The following is a 19,830-nucleotide window of genomic DNA, read 5'->3' as shown; positions in this document are numbered from 1 at the left end:
CCGACTTCCCAGCTTTGGGGCTCTTACCCTAGCAGGAAACCCTTCCTTGGGCTTTACCAAACCAGAGAAGAGAAGCAGGAGGGGGTGCTCAGCCCGGGGTCCAGCGCTCACCCGACATGGGACCCTCACCCAGGCCCTGACCAGAGCTGGCCTTGTGGGGACGGGACAACCCGAACTGCTCTGTGTGCACCGTAACTGGACTCCACCTCGCCGCGCCTCCCTCCTCAGGGCCTCACTCCCCAGGCCTGCTGCTCGGCTGCCTGGCCTGCTGAGAGCCCTGGGAACCAGGTGTCTGGGCTGCCTGGCCCATTCCTTTGTGGTTCCTGTGGAGGGAAGCTTCTGAGCCCCTTCAGAGTGTGAGCATCCCCTTTCAGACGCGTGAATTCAGAACCAGACGCCGCTCTCAGCAGGTGCGGAGAGCAGGGGGAGGCGCTCACGTCCTGCATCAGGTCCTGCAGGAAGGTGAGACGGCCCAGCCGGGGTCCGTGGGGCCCATTCAAGCCCTAGCCCAGCACCCCCCCAAGCCGGAAACCACCCTGAAGCTCTGCCCTGGTTCCGTGTTGGTGCTTTTGCCTGATGGAACCCAAAATGCCAAGGCTCCACACCGAAGCCCAGGAAGTCCCCTTCCCGGCAGGTCTCCTCTGGATTCTGCCATCTGGCGTCTTGGCACACTCTCCCAGCGCGGCCCAGAGCAGCGGGCTGGATTCTGAGCCCCAAGTCTCGGATTCATCTGAACAGACAGGGGCCGCAGATACAGCTGAACCCAGAAAACGGGGGTCGGTGTGAGGTCCCTCAGAGTCCCGTCCCCATCCCGTTTCAGGGCCATAACAGTTCTTCCCTGGCAGAAACCGCTCCCACCCCCACCCTGGCCCCGCCACCTGCCCCCTCCCCGTTCAAGGCCCTTCATGGGGAAGGGGCAGGGGGAGCTTGTGAGTTGGTGTCCCTACGGTCTCCTGATGCTGGAAGCAGCTCTAAGTCAAGAGGAGGGGTCAGGCTATTTTGAGCTGGGGCCTCTCCTCCGCCCCCCACCCCCACTCCCTGGCTGGCTTAGACAAATTCAAGCCCTATGGGGGAGGGGGAGGCGGCCCAAGAGACTCTGCCCTCATCCCTCCTCAGGGGCCTGTGGGTATGAGTTCAGACGTGCTCCGGATACGGCAATCGTAAAATAAACTGGCTTCTTGAAGATTTTTTTAAAATCAATAGTCTTGTTCTGTCCTCTCCTGGGCCTTCTATGGCACAAGTTAAAACCTACTCCCAGGCTTACTTGGAACAGGAGCTCGAGTTCACGAGCTCCAGGGAGGAGCCCAGGAAAGCCTCGTGAGGGGAGGGCCTTGGGGGGTGGCTAATGCCTGGGGTGGGGTGGGGGCAAGGAGGGGGCTGGACTACTTTGGGAGGAGGAGGCTGGGACGGCCCCCCTGGGGGGCAGAGAAGAGCTGAAGGCTTACAGGTTCTCCCCAAATCTGGCAGCAACAGGCCTGGCTCTTCATGAGCCACAAGGAGGGAGTGGGCCAAGTATCGGAGGAGCTGGGCCATTGCAAGGCCCCAGGGTCACAGGGAAAAGAGCAATGGCCTGTCCTCAGAGGGGACCAAAGCAGCCCCCAGCACCCTGCTGAGACCAGAGTAGAATGGGCAAAGCGTGCAGGCCCGAGGGGCTGGGCCTCCCTCCATCCCACAGCTCCAGAGGAGGTGAGAGCTTCTGTGGCGGGTTGCAGCCCGGCGCCCCAGGAACCCCAGCGTGGGTCAGTCCTGCCCTCAGAAGCGCTGGACACGGATGTGGACGAAGAGCGTGGCTGGCGACAGTGAGGCCCCGTCCTTGGAAAGCAGGTGGATGTGGCGGTAACCTGTGGGGAGTGTAGCCACAGGTCAGGTTCTCTGCCCCCGACCCTGCAGGGCCAGGACCGAGGGGGTGCAAACCACCTCCCCCCCGCCCCGGGCTCAGGGCAAGCTCTCGGAGGACATCCAAAGCCCAGGTAAATAGGGTCCTGGAGGTGCAGACCCCGTCCCTTCCATCCCCGCCAACCTTGCTTCAGGCTGTTGAGAGGCAGCGTAAACTGGCCCACAAAGTCATTGGGGGAGGTGGTGTCATAATCTTCCACCACGAAGCGGACCAGCACCAGCTCCGGAGCCCGCAGCTGGAACTGCAGGGTCTGCCCCCAGCGGGGGTTGAAGCCTAGGGAGCAGGCAGGGCAGTCAAGAGCCAGCCGGGCCCCAGGCCCCCCCACTGCCTCCAGCGCGCCCACCCACCGTTGTTGAGCACGTAGTTGGTCTCCTTTCGAGCACAGTCCGCGGGCACCCCATGGATCTCTACACGCACCAGGGGGTCCACGATGGAGTTCGGCTTCTCAGTGTTCAGCTTGGGAAGCTGCTGTGCCGTCAGCACCTGCAGGGGATGAAGGGGAGCTTCGGTCTGGCCCCCGTGGGCCCCCGGGCCCCCCACGCCTGCCTGCCCCCCTCTTAGGGCAGGAAGTCCCTTGCCCTCAGCACTCACCCGGACCCTCCCCGCACGGGATCGAGACTCGGACTGCCCTCACCCCAAGCCGTCCCCAGGCCTCCTCCGTCTGGTACTAAAGCCTGGCGCCCTGCAGACGGATCTCTCCAAAACTAGCTGTGACCCCGGGGTCGGGCCTGGTCCAGGCTGCTGACCTGGATGGTGAGAGTCGTTCTGGGGGGGCCAGGGCACTCAGGGTCAAAAGTTGTGTCGGGCTGCCGCAGGCAGGCGGGTTTCAGGATGTAGCCGCACTGCCCGTTGACGAGAAAGCGCCCGGCATTGAGGTCCATCTCGTAGCCCGGTGTCTGGAAGTTCAAGGCCACTGTGGACATAGTGGGGTCAGGGCAGGGGCTCTTAGTGGCCCTCCTCTCACCACTCCGTTTCAGGGTCTCACGGCCCACCCCCACCAGGGCTTAGGGGGTGCCTCTTGGCATCGTGGCAGCCAAGGGACCCAGCCCCCATTGTCACCTGCACGTTATCCCTGGTATCCCTCCAGGCCAGAGGGTGCAGCTGGGCACAGGCCCAGGGCAGAGTAGGGCCCCAGGAAGCCTGCAGTTTCCACATCTGCCCTCAAGGGGACCACAGTCCCCTCCTTTGCTCCTTTGTTGGGGCTCAGCATCCCTCCAGAGCCCACTCTTGTTAGTGTTGATTCAGTGGGACTGCCAGGGGTGTGTGTGTGTGTGTGTGTGTGTGTGTGTGTGTGTGTCAGGGGGCACATGGGAGTAGAGGTTTTGAACTTTTGTCTTCACAAAAAATGTCAGACTTTTACAGTTATGAAGAAACAAGTCTGATTTGTTTGCCCACTTATTTTCCTGACAATTATTCTAATAATTGTTATTACCAAGAAAACGCATTTTTCCACCTTCTGGAAAGCTGTACGGCCCCATCCCTGCCCAGACCTCTCACGGTTCCCTGGAGGCCGCCCCCACACGGCCTGCCCGTCCCTGCTCCTGCTGCCCCACTCACCCAGCTGACAGCCTGAGTTCCACATCTCCTGGGGGCTGTAGTTGGCCGAGTTCATCCGCAGCCCCAGAGGGTAGACGCGGGTCAGTTGACGGGCATTGTGCCTGACAAAGCTGTTCCCTGGGGGAGAGTTGGGGCAGGACTGTGACGGCCCCTAGGGTGTCCCTCACCCAGTGTCAGGGCCTGTAACTTCCCCTGCCCCAACTCCAGGGACAAGCTGGGAACAGGCTGAACTCCCCTGCCCCCAGATCCCCCTGCCCCAGGGCTGAAAGGACCTCTCAGAGGAGGTTACTGAAGCCCAGAGAGGGCCAAGGTCCCCCTTCCACACCCTTGCACTGCATTTCAGCCCTAAATCCCCGCATCCCCCCCCAACTCAGTGCCTGGAACAGGGGGCCACAGGCTGACATCTGGCTCTCGTCCGGCCTCCCCCATGCACTCCTCCAGCGCACTGTGGGTCCCCAGGACTCTTCCCACTTGCCATGCCTCCAGGCCTTCGTCCAACCTGCTCCTCCAGCCTGCAAACCCTTTGCCCTTCTTCACCTGGCTGCTCCCACCCCATCCTTTGGTCTGGGGTCTTTGCAGGCATCCCCTGCTCCAGAGTCCTTCCCTGATCTCACACCCTCTGCTGGGCTCCCCCAGTCCCCACCACGGCCCACTGGTCACCCTGCACCACCTCTCCCACTTATGTCTGACCCTGCCACTAGGCTTGACAGGCGGCAGCCTCCCTCCTCCCTGGACCCTCTTTCCTCCCTCGATGCTGGCCTGGTGCTGGGCATGTGCCGGGCGCTCATCCCCTGAGCCCCAAACTGGGGACCTCCTGACCCCTTCACTGGCCCTGAAATCCTCTTAGTCTCCTTTCCAGACCAACTTAAGGATGCCCCCCCACCAGGAGCCTGCAGGCCTCCATGGCGCCTCCGGCCCCCCGATGCCTGATGTCTCAGCTCCTACCTGCCTCTCGGATGAGCTTCTTGGCCTTGCGCTCGTTGAGGGAGCTGACCTGGCAGGGCTGGGGCGGCACCGGGTTGGGGTGCAGGGTCCGCAGGCGGGTGGCACAGCAGTACACGACCAGGGCCGACAGCTCGGGGGAGATCTGCTTGGCCTGGGAGATGAGCCTCAGAGGGGGTCCACCGGCGCCAGCCCCCTCTGTCCTTCCAGCTTCCTTCCCCTCCCAGAGCAGCTCCTCCCACCCCCGCCGGGCTGGCCGGGTCGTCCCACTCACCCGCCGCCTCTGTTCTGCGGCCTCCGCCTCCTCTTCCTCCTCTTCCTCTTCCTCCTCCTGGTCGGACAGAATTCGACCATCCTCGCTCCGAGCAGCTGGCAGCTTCTTCCCCTTCACCAGGACCCGGCCCTTCAGCTGCTGTAGGGGCCCCATATGGAAGGATTATGCCCTCTTGCCCCTGTCAGTCATACAACCACCACTATGTGAGGGGCTGACTGGGGGGAGCAGGAAAGGCCAAGCAAAGATGAGGGTTGCTTCTAATAGGAAAAAATGGGAAACAACGTATAGAGCCATCAACAGGGGACTGGCTAGGGAGGTCCCCCAAACAGAATACCACACGGCAGCCTTTCCAATGAATAACACAGCTCGGGACCGAAAGAGAAGGAGCTCTCTTCCAAAAAGATCGCCCGTGAAAAAAGGGACTGTATGGGGCGCCTGGGTGGCACAGCGGTTAAGCGTCTGCCTTCGGCTCAGGGCGTGATCCCGGCGTTATGGGATCGAGCCCCACGTCAGGCTCCTCCGCTAGGAGCCTGCTTCTTCCTCTCCCGCTCCCCCTGCTTGTGTTCCCTCTCTCGCTGGCTGTCTCTATCTCTGTCGAATAAATAAAACCTTAAAAAAAAAAAAAAAAGAAAGGAAAAAGGGACTGTAGAACATGTAATCACATGATCTTCCTTGTGTAGCATTTGAAAGAGAAGATAGCTCTGCACATAGGTATATACCCATGGGAACATTCTGGAAAGACGCACAAGAAACTTAAAGATGGTTACTTCCTGTGAAACAGGACAAAAACCCGTTTTTCACTGTATACACTTTTGTATAGCTCGATTTTTTTTAACCGTTTGTTTCATGCTGATAAAAAAAAAAAATTAGGGGCGCCTGGGTGGCACAGCGGTTGAGCGTCTGCCTTCGGCTCAGGGCGTGATCCCGGCGTTATGGGATCGAGCCCCACATCAGGCTCCTCCGCTAGGAGCCTGCTTCTTCCTCTCCCACTCCCCCTGCTTGTGTTCCCTCTCTCGCTGGCTGTCTCTATCTGTGTTAAATAAATAAATAAAATCTTAAAAAAAAAAAATCAAATCACACACACACCCAGAGGTGAGCCAACATTCTCCGCACATTTGGATTGAGAGTAGGAGGAAAGTTTTCTCAAGGAGCCGGAAAAACACAAATGTCCTGAGGAGGCAGATAAAGTGTTCCGGGGTTTGGAAGGAAGAAGCACCCCAGGCCAGAGAGCAAAGGAAGTTCCTCGGACCGCAGGAAGGGGTGATTTATGCTGAGCTGGAATTCTAAGCAGGAGGCGCTTGGCAAGGGTGATGACTGGGAAGGGAGCTTCAGGTGAAGACGCGCCAACCAAGGCCTTGGAGGTGGGACAGGCTGAGTTTGCGGGGACTCTGTAGCAGGGCGGCAGAGCGGGGCGGTGCGGGGCAGGGCATGGGAGGCCCTGAATAGGGCGGGGTGGGTCTAAGCAAGACGGGTGGGTAGGAGAGACAAGACCATGGGGCTGCAGAAGTCAGATGAACGCAGGGGGAGGCTGAGGCAGAGAGATGTAAGGGGTCCTGACCTGCGGAGGGGGTAGAGCAGGGGTGGATGGTGGAGAGCAGGGGTGGATGGTGGAGTGAGAGTCCGGGGCACTCGTTACCTCCGGGGATGGCAACTCCTCAGGGGTCTGGGCGCCCAGCGCTTCTGTCACCAGTGCGTCCCCCAGGATGGTGCGAAGGTGGCGGGCCATGACAGCCTGCTGCTCCAGCCCACAGTGGTTCTCGAGGGACAGGATGACAGGGTATGGGGACAGCTGTGGGGGGAGGGGCAGCAACTCAGAGCCACTTCCCCCTTCCCCTACCAGGACCCCACTACACCTGGCCCCCAACCCCCTTCAGGACGGGCAGGCAAAGGCACTCTGGGGGGCTGAGCAGGTGGAACGTGGGACATGCTGTGGGGCCAGTGTGTCCGTGGGGGGACAGAGGTCAGATCTGGGTTCTCGGGGAAAGGGTGGAACGTCTGGGAAGCTGAGGGCAGCTGCAGGAGTGGTTTTGTTTTATAAAAGCCCTTTATACGGGCAGCTGGGTGGCTCAGTCGGTAAGCGTCTGCCTTCGGCTCGGGTCATGATCCCAGGGTCTTGGGATCGAGTCTCACTTCGGGCTCTTTGCTCAGCGGGGAGTTTGCGTCTCCCTCTGTCTGCCTCCCCCCCCCCCCCCCCGCGTATGTGTTCTCTTGCTCTCGCTCTTGGGCTCTCTCTCTGGCAAATAAATACATGAAATATAAAAAAAAAAAAAGATTTGTGTATAGCTTAACAGAAGTTGCAATCTTATGCAGACTCCATGCTGAACTTCTCTTTCGTGGCTTTCTCCTTGGGAGTCATGATTAAAACGTCCTTCCCTACCCCCAAGGTTTTCTTCTGGACATTTTGTGATTTTACGGCATTTACTGAACATGAGGATGGAGGAAGGGAGCCTCTCGCTCAGCTTTCTTCTACCCCATCGGCCAGCTGTCCCATCAGCACTTGGTGAGTGAGTGATTCTCTGGATGGGGATGGAGGGGGTGGGTGGGTTCTTCTGGAAGGACAGAGGATGCTGGGGTCACGGGGGAGGCTCTGGGGCTGGGCACAGGGGTCCTGGGAGCTCACAGTGAAGGCGTGGTCGCGCACGGTCTGGACCACGTCTCGGAAGAGGATCTTAGAGGTGAGCGTGTGGCCGTGATAGATGATGGGCTCCCCTCCTGGCCCCTCCCAGCAGTCCAGCTCCACACAGCGGCATCCCTGGGCAAAGGCCCTGCGGACAGACCGATGGGCGGGCGAGGTGTCATGTGGGAGCCACAGAGCAGAGCAATGGACGGGCTGAGCCAGGTAGCCGCCCCCCGCTCAGGAAGCCCACAGCATCCCCGAGCTGGGCTTCCAGATGTGTTCACCCCGATCATCCCCCGCTGCGGTACCTGACATAGGCCTCGGTGCTGCTGAGCCCCCCGATCTGAGAGTCGGTCAGATAGGTGTTGTGTGAGGAGGAGATGAAGTAGTGGGGGAGGGGCTGGTCCATGTCCTGGAACACGCATGTGTGGGCCGGGTCCAGGGCAGCCCCTTCGGGTGACAACAGGTACATCATGAAGCCATCCAGTGTCATCAGCTCATGCTGCTTGGCTGCAAGGAGCGGCAGGGGAGAGCGTCAGGCCACCGGGAGGACCCCCACGTGTGGCCCCACGGGCCCCCAAAGCTCACTCAGCTTAGTAATAATGAGCACCTATCTACTGACTGGCCTCTACTTAAGTTATGCCATTTATTTTTTTTAAGTGAATCTATACCCAGCGTGGGGTTCGAACTCACGACCCCAAGATCAAGAGTCACACACTCTACTCACTGAGCCAGCCAGGCGCCCCCATAAGTCATGTCATCGGCCACACCCTGTGAGGCAGCTACGCTACCATGTCATGTTACAGATGGGGCAGCGGAGTCTCCGAGAAGCAAGGTAACCTGCCCGAGGGGGCACCCACAGCCGGGAATCGCGGAGCCCCCTTAGCTGGAAGCCCGGACCTGTCAAATGCCGAGACAGGGCCGCGTGGACCCCAACCCCGTCTGTCAGACCCCCACCTGTCTCGTTGAGCTCATAGGTGTGGATGAGCTTCTGGGCGTGAGCCAGCGTGACCCCGTCCTCGCCCTGGTCCTCCAGGAACTCCAGCAGCTCCAGGGCGCTCAGCACGCGGTCCTCGCCAGAGTACCGATGGAAGATCTCCTCCAGCTCAGGGCGTTTCAGCAGCCGCCGCAGAAACTCCTCAATCTCAGCCCCCTCCAGCCGCTCATTGTTGGAGTGGTCGCACTCCTGGAAGGCAGCACAGAGCAGCTCAGAGGACACCCTGGGAAAGCCGGCCCGCACCGATGCATCCGACATCGACCACGCTGGGCAGGCAGGGGTCCCCCGGTTCCCAGGCAGAGAAACTGGGAGCTAGCGAGGAGCCTCCAGGTGTCACACAAGCTCACCCAGCTGGAACTCGGCAGGGCTGGGATTCTAAGGAAGGTCTCCTGGCTTTAGCACCTGTCCCCCTGCACCATGACCTGCCCCCGAAAATCAAGATGTGGGAGGAAGAGCAGTGACCCAGGGGCGCCCTCCTCCCATGTGTACGAAGTGCCACCGTTCCGTCCCCAAATCCACACCCAGGGTCAGTGAGCCACAAATAACTGAACTCACAGGGAGTAGTCCCGTGGAGCTGTGGGCCCAGGTGGACAGGCGCCCCGGCTCCCGCGTCTTTCCGCATCGCAGGCGGGTCAGACAGTCACCACCCACATAGGTGTCTGCTACGGGCTCCGACCCGATGCCAAGCAGACCCCCGTGAGCCCCCGTCAGTGCTCCCACATGTGGGGTGTCTACGGTCACCCCGGGGGGGTGCCCCGTGTGTCACCGTGGAGGAGGGTGTGCATGTGAGCCCATGAGCTGACTTCTGCCTGCACGCCCGTGCGCGGTCACCGGGGCTTGCAGACTCAGGGAGATGAAAAGCACAGCTTTGCGGCTCACTCTGGGGGAGCGGGACAGTCCTCCCCGACCCTGGGCTCTGCCTGAGGGTGAGGAAAGAAGTCCTGGGACGGCGGGCCCATCGTGGCCCAGCGCCTTCACGGGGGCGCAAAAGGCTCACTAGGCCCAGATGTGGCCTTTCCGCAGGGAGAGGCCCCTCTGTCCCCAGAGGCTGGGGCGAGGCCCGCGGGTGCGACGGGGCTCAGAGCGGGGCAGGGGCCCACCTTGAAGAGGCGGTAGGCGTACATGTCGTTCATGTCCACGTTGACCATCCTGAGCAGGCTCTTGATCTCCTTGAAGCTCATCTTACTGTCCTGGTCCGAGTCGGCGCGGTGCAGGTAGGCGTGGATCCAGGTGTGGGCGCTCAGGAAACGGCCGCGACAGCCTGGGCGCCGCCCCTCCCCCCACAGGTGCCGGCCGGGGACGCCCCCGCGGGGGGTGCCCCCGGGTCTAGGGGCTGTACTTCCCTCGGCCCGCGGCCCCCACGGGGCCAGGACCGGGCTCCCCAGACGCGGGAGGCCGCGTCGCCACCAGGGGCTCTGGCTCGGCCCGCGGGTCCCCAAGGTCGGGTCCTCCCTCCCGCCACCCCGGCACCCGGCAGGATATTGGTCGAGGCGCTCACGCTGGCTCATGGCGTCGAGGCGCGCGCGCAGCTTGGCGAGGCCGCGCACCCAGCACTGCGCCTCCTCGGCCGTGGCGGCCGCCAGGTCCAAGTTCTTGCGGCGGCCCTTGAAGGCGATGGTGAGGCAGCGCGCCGGCGGGAAGGCGCCCCCGAAGCGCCGCAGGCCCTCGGACTGGTGGCCCTCGCGGACGGCCTCGATGTGCTGCACGAAGACTGCGGGGGTGGGGGTGCCGGGGACGGGTCAGGGTCGGGGCCGCTGTCCCCGGGCCGCTGTCGCCACAGCCCGCCCCGCGCCCGCGCGCCCCGGCTCACAGATGTGCTGCGACGGCGCGCGCGGGATGCGCCGCTGGAACCACACGCTCAGGCCGTCCTCCTGCAGCCGGTACAGCCGCTCCTTGTGCCACGTCCGCGAGCGGATCTTGCAGAGCCGGGAGCCCCGCAGCATGGCGCGCACGTCCTCGTCCTCCGTCAGGCCTGCGGGGGCGGGAGGCCGGAGGGCGTCGGGGCTGGCCTTGCCCCTCGCCCCCTCCACCCTCTTCCCAGCTGGCAGTCCTCACCGGCCACCCTTCCTCTCCTTAGCGCAACAGGTCCCCGGTCCTGGATTTGGCCTTAGGCTCCTCAGCCCCAAGGCCTCGCTTGGCGTGTCCCACCCAAGCCCTGCCTGGGGAGGGCGCCAGGACCTCCGGTCTTGGTCAAGGAGCTGCCTCCAGAGGCCCTTAGAGCAAAGCGATCCCTCAAGCGGCTCAGGGCACTGAGGCCCCCCTAAAGGTCACCCTCTGACACTCCCTTCCATCCAGGTCTTCAGACCTCAAGACCAGAATCTGCCACCAACAGCCTTTTCCGTTGCTGTGAAACCCTGACATCAAGCAGGGAGTCTCACTATCTAACCTAAATCTCTCTTGCTGCAATCCGAGCTGCTCACCTCTGCTTTCTCCAAGACAAGGGAGGACAGCAGAGGCCACTCTGGCTCCAGGGTCACAGGCCAAGGATTCCAGGACCAGCCCTGCCAAAGCCAGCCTGGGGCTGATATCCAGGTGTCCTCTTTGTGTCCAGCTGAAAGCACGGTCTCCTGTGACACCTGGCACTCCCCCGTGCCCAGCCACTATCACGATCCCACCTAACCCCACATCTGCTCTCCACAGTGCCCACCTTCCTTAGTAAGAAGAAATGCTTTCAAAACCTCTACCGCATGCCAGCCCCTACCCGTGAACACACGAGAAAACAAGTACAGACAAGCTTAAGGAACTTGCTAGAATGGCATGGCTACAAAGTGGCCGAACCCTGGCAGGCAGGCTCCAGCACCTGTACCCATGGCCATGACACCGAACCCTTCGGCTCCTCTGTCTCTTCCCCTTGCTCTCATGGTGGGGGGGGGGGGTGCAGAATTTAAGTTTAGGGGTCTGGGGAGGCAAATCCCAACTCCGTCACTTCTGAGTCACAGGCCCTTGGTGGCAGTAACCCGAGACTGCCCTGGGCCCTATGTGAAGACCGCAGGAGCACGCGCGACAAAATCCAAACTTCAGTGAAGATGCCGCCTGTCCTGGTGGTGCCGCCTTCTGCTCTCCTTTGTCACGCTGCAGGTCAATACCAGAGGTTTGTAAGCCAGGGACAACAGAAAGAGTGGGAACCCGGCAAACTGGAGGATCCATGCCCTTTGGAAGGAGGAGGGCAGCCAGGAGCGAATGAGGGCCCAGAGTTTCCAGAGAACAGGAAGCTGGATTTCTATGTGAAGACTTCCGATTTTTCAATGTTGGCAACTAAATCAAATTGAAACAAAACCCTCCCGAAAACACCACTGTGTGGGCCAAATGAAACAGGACAGTGGGTGTCTCTTCCTCCCTTTATTTTAACAAGCCGCCAGTATTGGGTTTGGCGTTAGGCTTTGTGGCCCCAAGTCCCCTGTTTGTTGTGAACTCTGACCTATGGAACCAAGTCTAAATCCCTGGGCCTTATTTCATTCTCTCTGGGAGCCGTTGTAGGATCCTTCTTATTTCTCTTCCTCACACAGGACTCCTTCAAGGACCAGCTCACACACCATCTCCTCCAGGAAGCCTTCCTTGATTTGTCCTCAAATGGGCATTCTCCCTCCCTGATCACCAACAGCACTTTTTACCGTAACTACAACACCCCACCTAAATTGTAATTTTGGCAAACTTTAATAAACCCAAGGACAGGGACAAAGTCTTATATCCACACCTCAGTGCTCATCCCAGAGCCAGGTTCGCAGGCAGGGTTTTCCGATCGGGGAGGACGAGCCCCGTCAGCAGATGCACTGACAACTGGGGAAGTAAGCACACTGTACCCCCAGCCCTACCCTATCTGTCCTTTCCTTGTGGACCAGGGTTTCTGAACCTCGGCTGTGCTCAGAATCACCTGGAGAAGGTTGCAAACCCCACAGCCCAGAGAGTCCCGTCTAGGAGGTTTGGGTTGGGACTTGGGTATCGATGTGTAAAAACCTCCGCTGTGACTTCAGGGGTGATCGTGATCGAAAATCAGGGTCTCGGGGCCAGGAGGAGAGACCTGCCATCCGGAGGAGCCTCAGGCCCCCTTGGAGCTAGCCTGTGCCTCTAATGGCTCCAAAGGGACTCTCAGGATTCAGACCGGCCTCCTGGGTCAGCGCCCATTCAGTGCCCCCTGGCTAGGAAGGGGAGGTGGAACCCTCCTCTTTCCAGACAAAGAGCTAGAACGTGGCACGCACCAGGCCAAGAGACTCACCAGACCCTCAGTCCTCCGCACCCACATCTGGGCAACTTCTGAACTCCCTCAGCTGGAGAAGCAATGGGTTGGGGGGCAGAACATTCGGGGTTACCTGCAGTGCCACTGCATGCCCACCCCTCCTCTGCCTCCTCAGTTGTGGGAAAGGAACCCGTTGTTCCCATGACAACCAGGCTCTGCATCCGGGGCCACCTCCCCTGACCCTGCCAGCCCTCTGTTGCCAAGCCCGTAGCTGGGGAGGGTGGGGGGAGAAGGGGGGCTGACGAATGACTAAGGCCGGAAATGGAGGTGAGTCACCGAGGGCCTGCTTTGTCCAGAGTCTTCTGCAAACAGGACATCGACGGGGAGCCTGAACTTCTGCTCAGCCCCCCCCCCCCACCCCGGGACAGGTTCCCATGTTGAGGGGGCCCATGCCCCTGATCCTTAGCTCCCCAGGAGCCTGTTGGGGGAAAAGGTGACATTCCAGTCTGCCCGCCCAACTGGCACTGGCCTCTGGATCGCACTGCTCCTTGGACTACACTGCCTCCCACACACACATCCATTGGAAAAGCCAAACAGAATGAGAGTTCAATACCAGGCTGAGCCAGGTGCTGAGTCCCTGGGCAGGTGACACTATTTCCCCATTGCTTCAGCTTCTGAGCCCTGGGGTAGGGAAGGGATTAGGGTTCCAGACAGGAAGGGCGGGACCAATCGAGGTAAGGGGGTGAGGTCTGGAGGAGGGCCCAGGCCCTGGGCAGTGGTGCTGGGAGGCACCTGGCTCTCTGCCCAGGCACCCAGTCACCATTTATAGGTCCTGCCAGGGCCCAAACCCACAGATGCTTCCTCAACCGCATTCCGACCTGCTTGCAGCAGGTGTGCAAGCTGTCCGCCTCTTGTGCTTTCTGTGGGTTCTCTATCTAAACGTCTCTGCCTTGAACGTGGAGCTGGGCTGGGCCAGTGCCGGGGCCACCTTGACTGAACAGAGGGGCAACGATCATGAAACAGCAGCAGTAAAACTGAGGATGAACCAAAGGCAAAAGATAGAAACCACCCACATGTCCATCAACAGATGAATGGAGAAGCAAAAGCGGGTATAGACCTACAGTAGAATATTATTCAGCCGTAAAGAGGAGGGATCTTTGGTCTAGGCTACATGAATGAACCTTGACAACATTTTGCTAAGCGAAATAAAGCCAGTCGTAAAAGGACAGATAATTGTATGATTCCATTTATATGCAGTGTCTAGAGTAGTCAAATTCATCGGGACCGATTATATGCCCCATACACCTCAATAAAAAAAAATTCAGAGACAGCGTGTAATTAGAGGTTACCAGGGCCTACGGGAAGGGAGGAACAGGCAAATTACTGGTTATTGGCTACAGAGGGGTTGTTGTTTGTTTGTTTAGGGTAATGGAAAAGTTTTGGAACTAGCCCAACATTGTGGATGCATAGCACTGTGCGTGTAATTAATGCCACCGAATCAGCCACTGCCAGAAGGTGAGAATGGCCAATTTCATGATATATATATATATTTTTTACCACAACTTAAAAAATTAGTAACATAATAGTCCAGAAACCACAGTCTGCTTTAAACGGGTGAACTGTATGATATATGAATTAATATCTCAATAAAGCTGTTCGAGAGGCACAGGGCAGCTAACCTATCCAGGGTCCTGGGTCTGCAGGTGGTGGGGCCAGAATGCATTGAGAGTTGGGGGTGCCTAACCCCCCAAAGGGCTGTGTGGGGCTCAAATGAGCTAACGGGCAGGTGCACTCAGGGTAGGGCCTGGCCCACAGCGGGCACTCACTGAACTATGATAAAGCGAGGTAGCGGTCCAGGAAGAGGGTCCCAGGTATTCCCACGCACCTGTCCTCATCAGTCTTGGGGTCTCCAGCTGGGCCCTCCTCCAGCCCCGTTCAGTGTCGTCTGCTGGGGCTCAGACAGCTTCTCTAGGCCAACTTCTTTTCTCAGCCCCCAGAGACGGGCTGGGGGAGGAGAGGAATGGACAGCCCAGTTTCCCCACTATCACCTTCAGCCTGGGCGGTTTGGTCTGTGTGTGGTCTGAGGCCTGAGCAGTTCTGTGTTGGTGGCCAAGGCCGGGGGCAGGAGGCTGTTTCAGTGGCAGAGCTGGAAGGGCGATGGGGAGGCCAGGTCCATCTCTGATCCTCAACCCCCCTTCCCTTTTCATAGATGGGCCACTGGAATTATGAGAGGGCAAGCTGCGTGTGCCGACAATAGCGTGGGTCCCCCAAGCCCAGGAAGGATGCTGGGGCCGTGTGGTGGGTGGGCAGAGGCCAGAGGTGGCCAGCGGTGGGGGCTAGGGTGGGTATGCCACGTGGTTACCGCGAGTGTAGACAGCAGGGCGTGAAGCAAGTCTCAAGCAAGGGTGTGTGTAGGGGGTGTGTGCACATAGGGTGGGTGCGCTGGTGTGTGTGTGTGTGTGTGTGTGCGCGCTTTGGGCCAGGGCACACTCACAAAGGGCACACGGGGCTCTAGCAGGAATGTGAGACATGCAGGGAACAGCTTCATGCCAAGTGGGGGAGGAGAGGAAGAGAAGCTTTTCCTGATGGTTCTGGGAGGGAACACAGGAGGGTGAGGGGTCCCAAACACCTTCCCACCCGAGTCCTCTGGCCAGCAGGCAGCCCCAGCTCTTCAGGTGCCAAGCGTGTCCCCCTGGCCTGGGCCGGCCGCCACACCCAGCGCCAGGGCCCAGTGGAGCTCAGCGCCAGAGTCCATAACATTCCTCGGAGAGTCAACACAGTCAGGAAAGGCAGGCGGTGCTTCCCCTGTCCCTGGCCAGACACAGTGCGACCGAAGATGGCAGCACCCTTCCGGGCAGGGCGAGAGGTCATAGGAGGGGGCCTCCCCAGAGCCGAAGAAGGAGAGAGGTGAGGGAGGCCACAAGGCATGACAGGGCCAGCCCCGTAGTCCTGCCTGGCATGCCCCGGCTTAGCCCGGACGGCTGCCCAGCTCTCCCTCCCACCAGGCCAGGCACCTGCCAGGACCCCCACCTGCCAACTCCCCGCACGGCAGCCCCACTCACCCTGCAGGAGACATCCTGGGCAGGCCATGGGGAGAGCCCTCTGGCCCCTGTGGCACTTGGTGGTGCATGCAGGCCGGGGAGGAAAGGGAACGGGTTTCTGCCCACTCAGTGCTCTGCTCACTGCGAGGATTAGGGGCAGGGCGGAGCGTCAGGGGCGCGGGCGCAGCCAGGGGCTCTGGGGAGATAGGGCTGTCAGGTAAAATTCAGGGTGCCAGTTAAATTCACATTTTAGATAAACAAGTAATGTTTTAGTATAAGTTTGTCCCAAATGATCTGTGTTGATTCGCAACTTACGTTTAACGGGGCATCCTGTATTTTATGTGGCAAGCCTATGAGGACACCCCCAGGGGCCGGCAGGGCCTCTGCGGGGGAGCGGAGTCGCGGGCCACGTCCAGGCACAAATCACTCACTCCCTCAAGGTGATAGGAGCTTGGCCCCCGGGCCGGATGTCTGGGTTCAAATCCTCTCTCAGCTCCTTCCCAGTGTTGAACCTCTCTGAATCTCACTTTCTCATTTGTAAGATGAAGCTAATGGTACCACATACCTCATACAACTGTGAGCAGTAAATGAGCTAATATGTGAAAAGCCCTCGCTCTGTGTTATAAAGGTGTTAATTAGTATTCATTAATTCTGGCAATAAAGAGCCATCATTGAAACCTAGGCTTTGGCGGCTGCCCCTTAGCCGTGTGGGCCTCGGGCTGGTGACTTCACCCCCCACCCCGGCTGATGTGCCCCAGTAACAGCACCTTCTCCTCGGGGGGTGCCAAGGATTAAGTAGGTCCCCGCAGACGCAAGCTCAGCACTCCGTCTGGCTCGGCAGGTGCTCACTGAGCTGGAGCTCTCCAGCTATTCCCTGGCTTCCTAGGGACAGGCTAAGCCTGCAGCCACCCCGGGGGAAGGGACAGGAGAAGGGCCCCAGGCTCCACATATGCTCAGTGAGGGAACGGTGCTCCTTCCTCCTTCCCATCGTCCCAGTTCCCTCTCAGCATGGCCAAAGAGCCCTTTCTTTCCCTTGGGCCCCTCTGAGCCTTTGACCTCTGAGCCACTCCCTGCCCTAGTCTCTTGAACTGAAATAAAATCTGTTGTCTGTTAGCCTAAGGGGTGTGGCCATGACCGTGACAGGGGCAGCCCTGAGAGCCCTCTGGGGAGGAGCTGCGGCTGCTGTGGTGCGGGGAGCTCCCTGAGTGGTGGGCCTGGCCTTGACCGCCTGCCGGCCTGGGCCCCAGGACACCCGGGCTTTGTCTCCACCCTGTTCCTGGAGTCAGTGAGGCCTGGGGAAGGGGCATTCCCCAGAAGGTGGACATTCCTTTCTAGGCAGTCACTCAGCAGGACAGGGCAGGTGACATTCTGACACCTACACAGGTCCTGACAGTGTCACTAGGACCAGGACGGGATGCCTTGAGCTCCCGCGCAGTTTTCCTCATGCCATGGGCAGCTCCCCTGAGGGCAAAGTGCTGTGGTATTCATCTCCGTGGCCCCACCCTCGGCACGGCACCAGGGCAGCACCCCGGCCCTCCCACAGCACCCGCACGCTCTGCAGTGGCCGACTCCAGGGACTGCATCTCTGGCCCCACACCAGCCCTGGATGTCTCGGTGGCACCTCAACTCCCCACGGCCATCCTCCTCTCCCCAAGGCACCACTGCTCCTTAGCCCAGAGAATGACACCGCCACCCACCAGAGACACCTTTCGGATCCCACTGACTGTGGAGTCCAGCCCAGCCCACCTCCGAGGCGGTTCTAGAATCCAGCTTGGCTGCGCTGGCCCAAGTCTGAGCACCACCATAGCTTGACCAACTGATTCCTCGGCCTCCCTCCTCCTGCCTGAGACCCTCTGGGGCTCCTGCTGCCCCCAGGGCAAGTCCATATCTCTATAAGAGGAGGCCTTGAGGATCTGGCCCCCACCTGCCTCGCTCCCGTGCATCTGCATCGTGCATAGCTCCAGTCTCCCTCTGGCTCTGGGGTGCAGCCAGGGCCCTCGCTGGCTCCCCAGCATCTGATTTGCCCCCTCCCTTCCTAGTACTGTTTCTTTGCCTCATTGTCTGACCTCCTTGCTGATGCCTCCACTCTCTAAAGGGCCAGAACTCTTATTTGTTGCTGAATCCCAGGACAGAGCATAGTATAGGCACTCAATAAATGTCTGCTGAATGCATGAATGATTGGAGGGTAAGGCAGAGATCATGTGTCTTATGTCTTCCTAAGGAGAGTGCCAGGTTCAGTGCTCAGAACATAGAGCTCAATCAATTCAGATCCATGAGTGACAAGAGGAAGAAGCAAGAATGGGGGAGGGGCAGTGACAAAGAGAAGGCAAGACTGGCAATCGGCACCCCTGAATTCTGCCCAAGATTCACACTGTTCTCCTGGGCAGCCCTGCCCTGTTCCCCCAGCCCCACACCCAACTCTCCATCATTAACTATTTACCAACGGCAGTTCCAATACACCATTTCAGTTTCATGGTACCTACGTTTTCTAAAATACTCGCACACCCTCCCCGCCCCGCATTCAAGCCACTTAACCAGCCAGTCGGTCACATTTTGCCCAGGCTCTGAGGGTGTCCCCGCCACAGGGTGGCTGCGCACAGCCTCCATGCCAGCCTTTGCCCTTTAACTAGCTGTGTGGCTATCGACAAATTCTTCGACTTCTCTGAGTCAGTTTCCTCATCTGTGAAATGGGAATTATACCAGGTACCTCTCGGGAGAGCGAGGAAGACTGAGTGAGGCCACCTGTGTAACTAACCAGTGCGGCGGGTCTCTGGGAGATGCCAATAAGCCACGGTTACATTCCTTCCCCGCAGTCACTCCCCCCAAACCTGAGACGGGAACTCTGCCTTTCTGACTCCAAGGACAGTATTCTCACCAGTTCGACCAGTCCTACCAGTGCTGCGTGGCTGCTGCAACCCCTGTGGGCCTGCGGGGCTGGAGGACTGGCTTGAGAGGCCGGCCTCTTCCACAGCTCCCCTGCCCACCCCCCCAAGGACGGCCAAGAACCCAGGAGGCCCGGGGCGCCCGCGGACCCTAGAAGGCACGGGGTGCTGGGGAGGCGGGTGAGGGACACCCCGAGGCTGTCTCTCCTACTCTATTCACCAGATCCTCCGGGACCCGAATCCGCGCCCCGCGCCCAAACGCCCACTCCAGCACACCCCGCGGGCGCCTCCTGGTGGGAAGCAAAGGCCACCCGCGCGCCTCGCTCGGCCCCGGAACGTCGGATGACCGCAGGTGCGACCCCCAGCCGGAACGGTGATGGCATTCCGACCCTCGCAGCCTGGGAAGCCCACGACGGCTGGCCCGCACACCCCCGCCGTCCCAGGCGGCCCCCCGGGACAGCCCGCGCCCACCCCGAGCCGCCCCCGTCGGTCACTGACCCATCTTCTTCAGCGCCCGCAGCCCGGGCCTCCTGCTGCCGCCGTCCGGGGGCACGAGCGCGACGGGCGTCGCGACCTGGGCCGGCAGCGGGGGCTCCTCAGGCCGGCGGCGGCAGCTCCGCCAGCGGCCGCACAGCATGGCTCGGTGGGGCCGGGGCCGGGCCCGGGGTCTGCGCGCGGGGTCAAGGCAGCGGGGACGCGGCTCCGGCCCGGCCCCGGCTCTGCGCGCGGTCCGGAGCGGAGAAACTTAGCGGCGCCCGGAGGGAGTCGGGGAGAGGAGGTGTCGGGAACAGGGAGAGAGGGAGGGATGAGGTCGGGAGAAGGAGGGACCGGGAGGGAGGGGGCGGGGCTGAGGACGGCGCCGGGGGAAGTGCGAGGCGGTGGCGGGGAGGTGTGTCCTCCGCGAGGTGCGGGAAGGGAAGGGGGCCGGCTCGCGTCCCCCCGAGTCTCTGCGTCTGTCCCCCGCTCTCGAGTCCGCCACCCCATTTTCCAAGCGATCCTCGGCTCCCGGCCCCACCGGTGACCGGAGCCCCTATTCAGGGCGTGGGGGGCCAGCGGAGGGACGAGGATTGTCCTCCGGCACAGACACTCTCTCCGTTCTCTGGATCCTGGCTCCAGGGGGACTCAGGACCCCTCTCCACCTTTCCCTTCCCTTCCCGCCGGATCTGCGGGGCGGCTCCTGGGGGGCCGAGGGTCCTCGGGGCGTCCCGGAAAGCCCAGAGAACCCCGAGAGCTGAGCCAGGCGGGAGGACAGCCCAAACTGGAGGGGTGGGGGACCTGGAAGTGATGGGTGGGGGTAGGAAGGCTCTGGCTGTGACGTCATAGGATTAACCCTCTCCGCGCCAGGCCAGTTGCTGGCCCCTCCGTGGCAGAAGTCTCAAAGCTGGGGAAGATGGCGTGGCCCTAAGTCTAGAATCCCCGGCCGAACTCCGGCTCTGGGTTCGAGGCTTG

At 60.6% G+C, this 19,830-nt stretch overlaps 1 protein-coding gene across 2 annotated transcripts; it reads right to left on the bottom strand.

Moving 5' to 3' along the window:
- Positions 1 to 916: 916 nt before the first annotated feature.
- On the bottom strand, positions 917 to 19,182 carry PLCD3 (phospholipase C delta 3). 2 transcript variants are annotated; one of them, XM_044389188.3, is made up of 15 exons: positions 18,880 to 19,182; positions 10,095 to 10,256; positions 9,767 to 9,995; positions 9,385 to 9,514; positions 8,245 to 8,473; positions 7,596 to 7,737; positions 7,291 to 7,435; positions 6,307 to 6,459; positions 4,671 to 4,808; positions 4,400 to 4,550; positions 3,455 to 3,571; positions 2,644 to 2,810; positions 2,245 to 2,380; positions 2,021 to 2,170; positions 917 to 1,841 (listed from the first exon to the last, which is right to left on the bottom strand). In XM_044389188.3, the coding sequence occupies exons 1-15, from the start codon at positions 19,016 to 19,018 to the stop codon at positions 1,753 to 1,755; spliced, it is 2,277 nt and encodes a 758-aa protein (XP_044245123.3). In that variant the 5' UTR covers positions 19,019 to 19,182; the 3' UTR covers positions 917 to 1,752. The 2 variants fall into 2 exon arrangements, with proteins under 2 accessions (XP_044245123.3, XP_026368412.3); XM_026512627.4 differs by having other exon boundaries at positions 918 to 1,841; positions 7,596 to 7,797.
- Positions 19,183 to 19,830: the final 648 nt, after the last annotated feature.

The sequence above is a fragment of the Ursus arctos genome, unplaced genomic scaffold (assembly GCF_023065955.2).
Source record: "Ursus arctos isolate Adak ecotype North America unplaced genomic scaffold, UrsArc2.0 scaffold_24, whole genome shotgun sequence".
NCBI classification, from domain to species: Eukaryota; Metazoa; Chordata; class Mammalia; order Carnivora; family Ursidae; genus Ursus; species Ursus arctos.
This window is presented reverse-complemented; position numbering and strand designations above follow the sequence as displayed.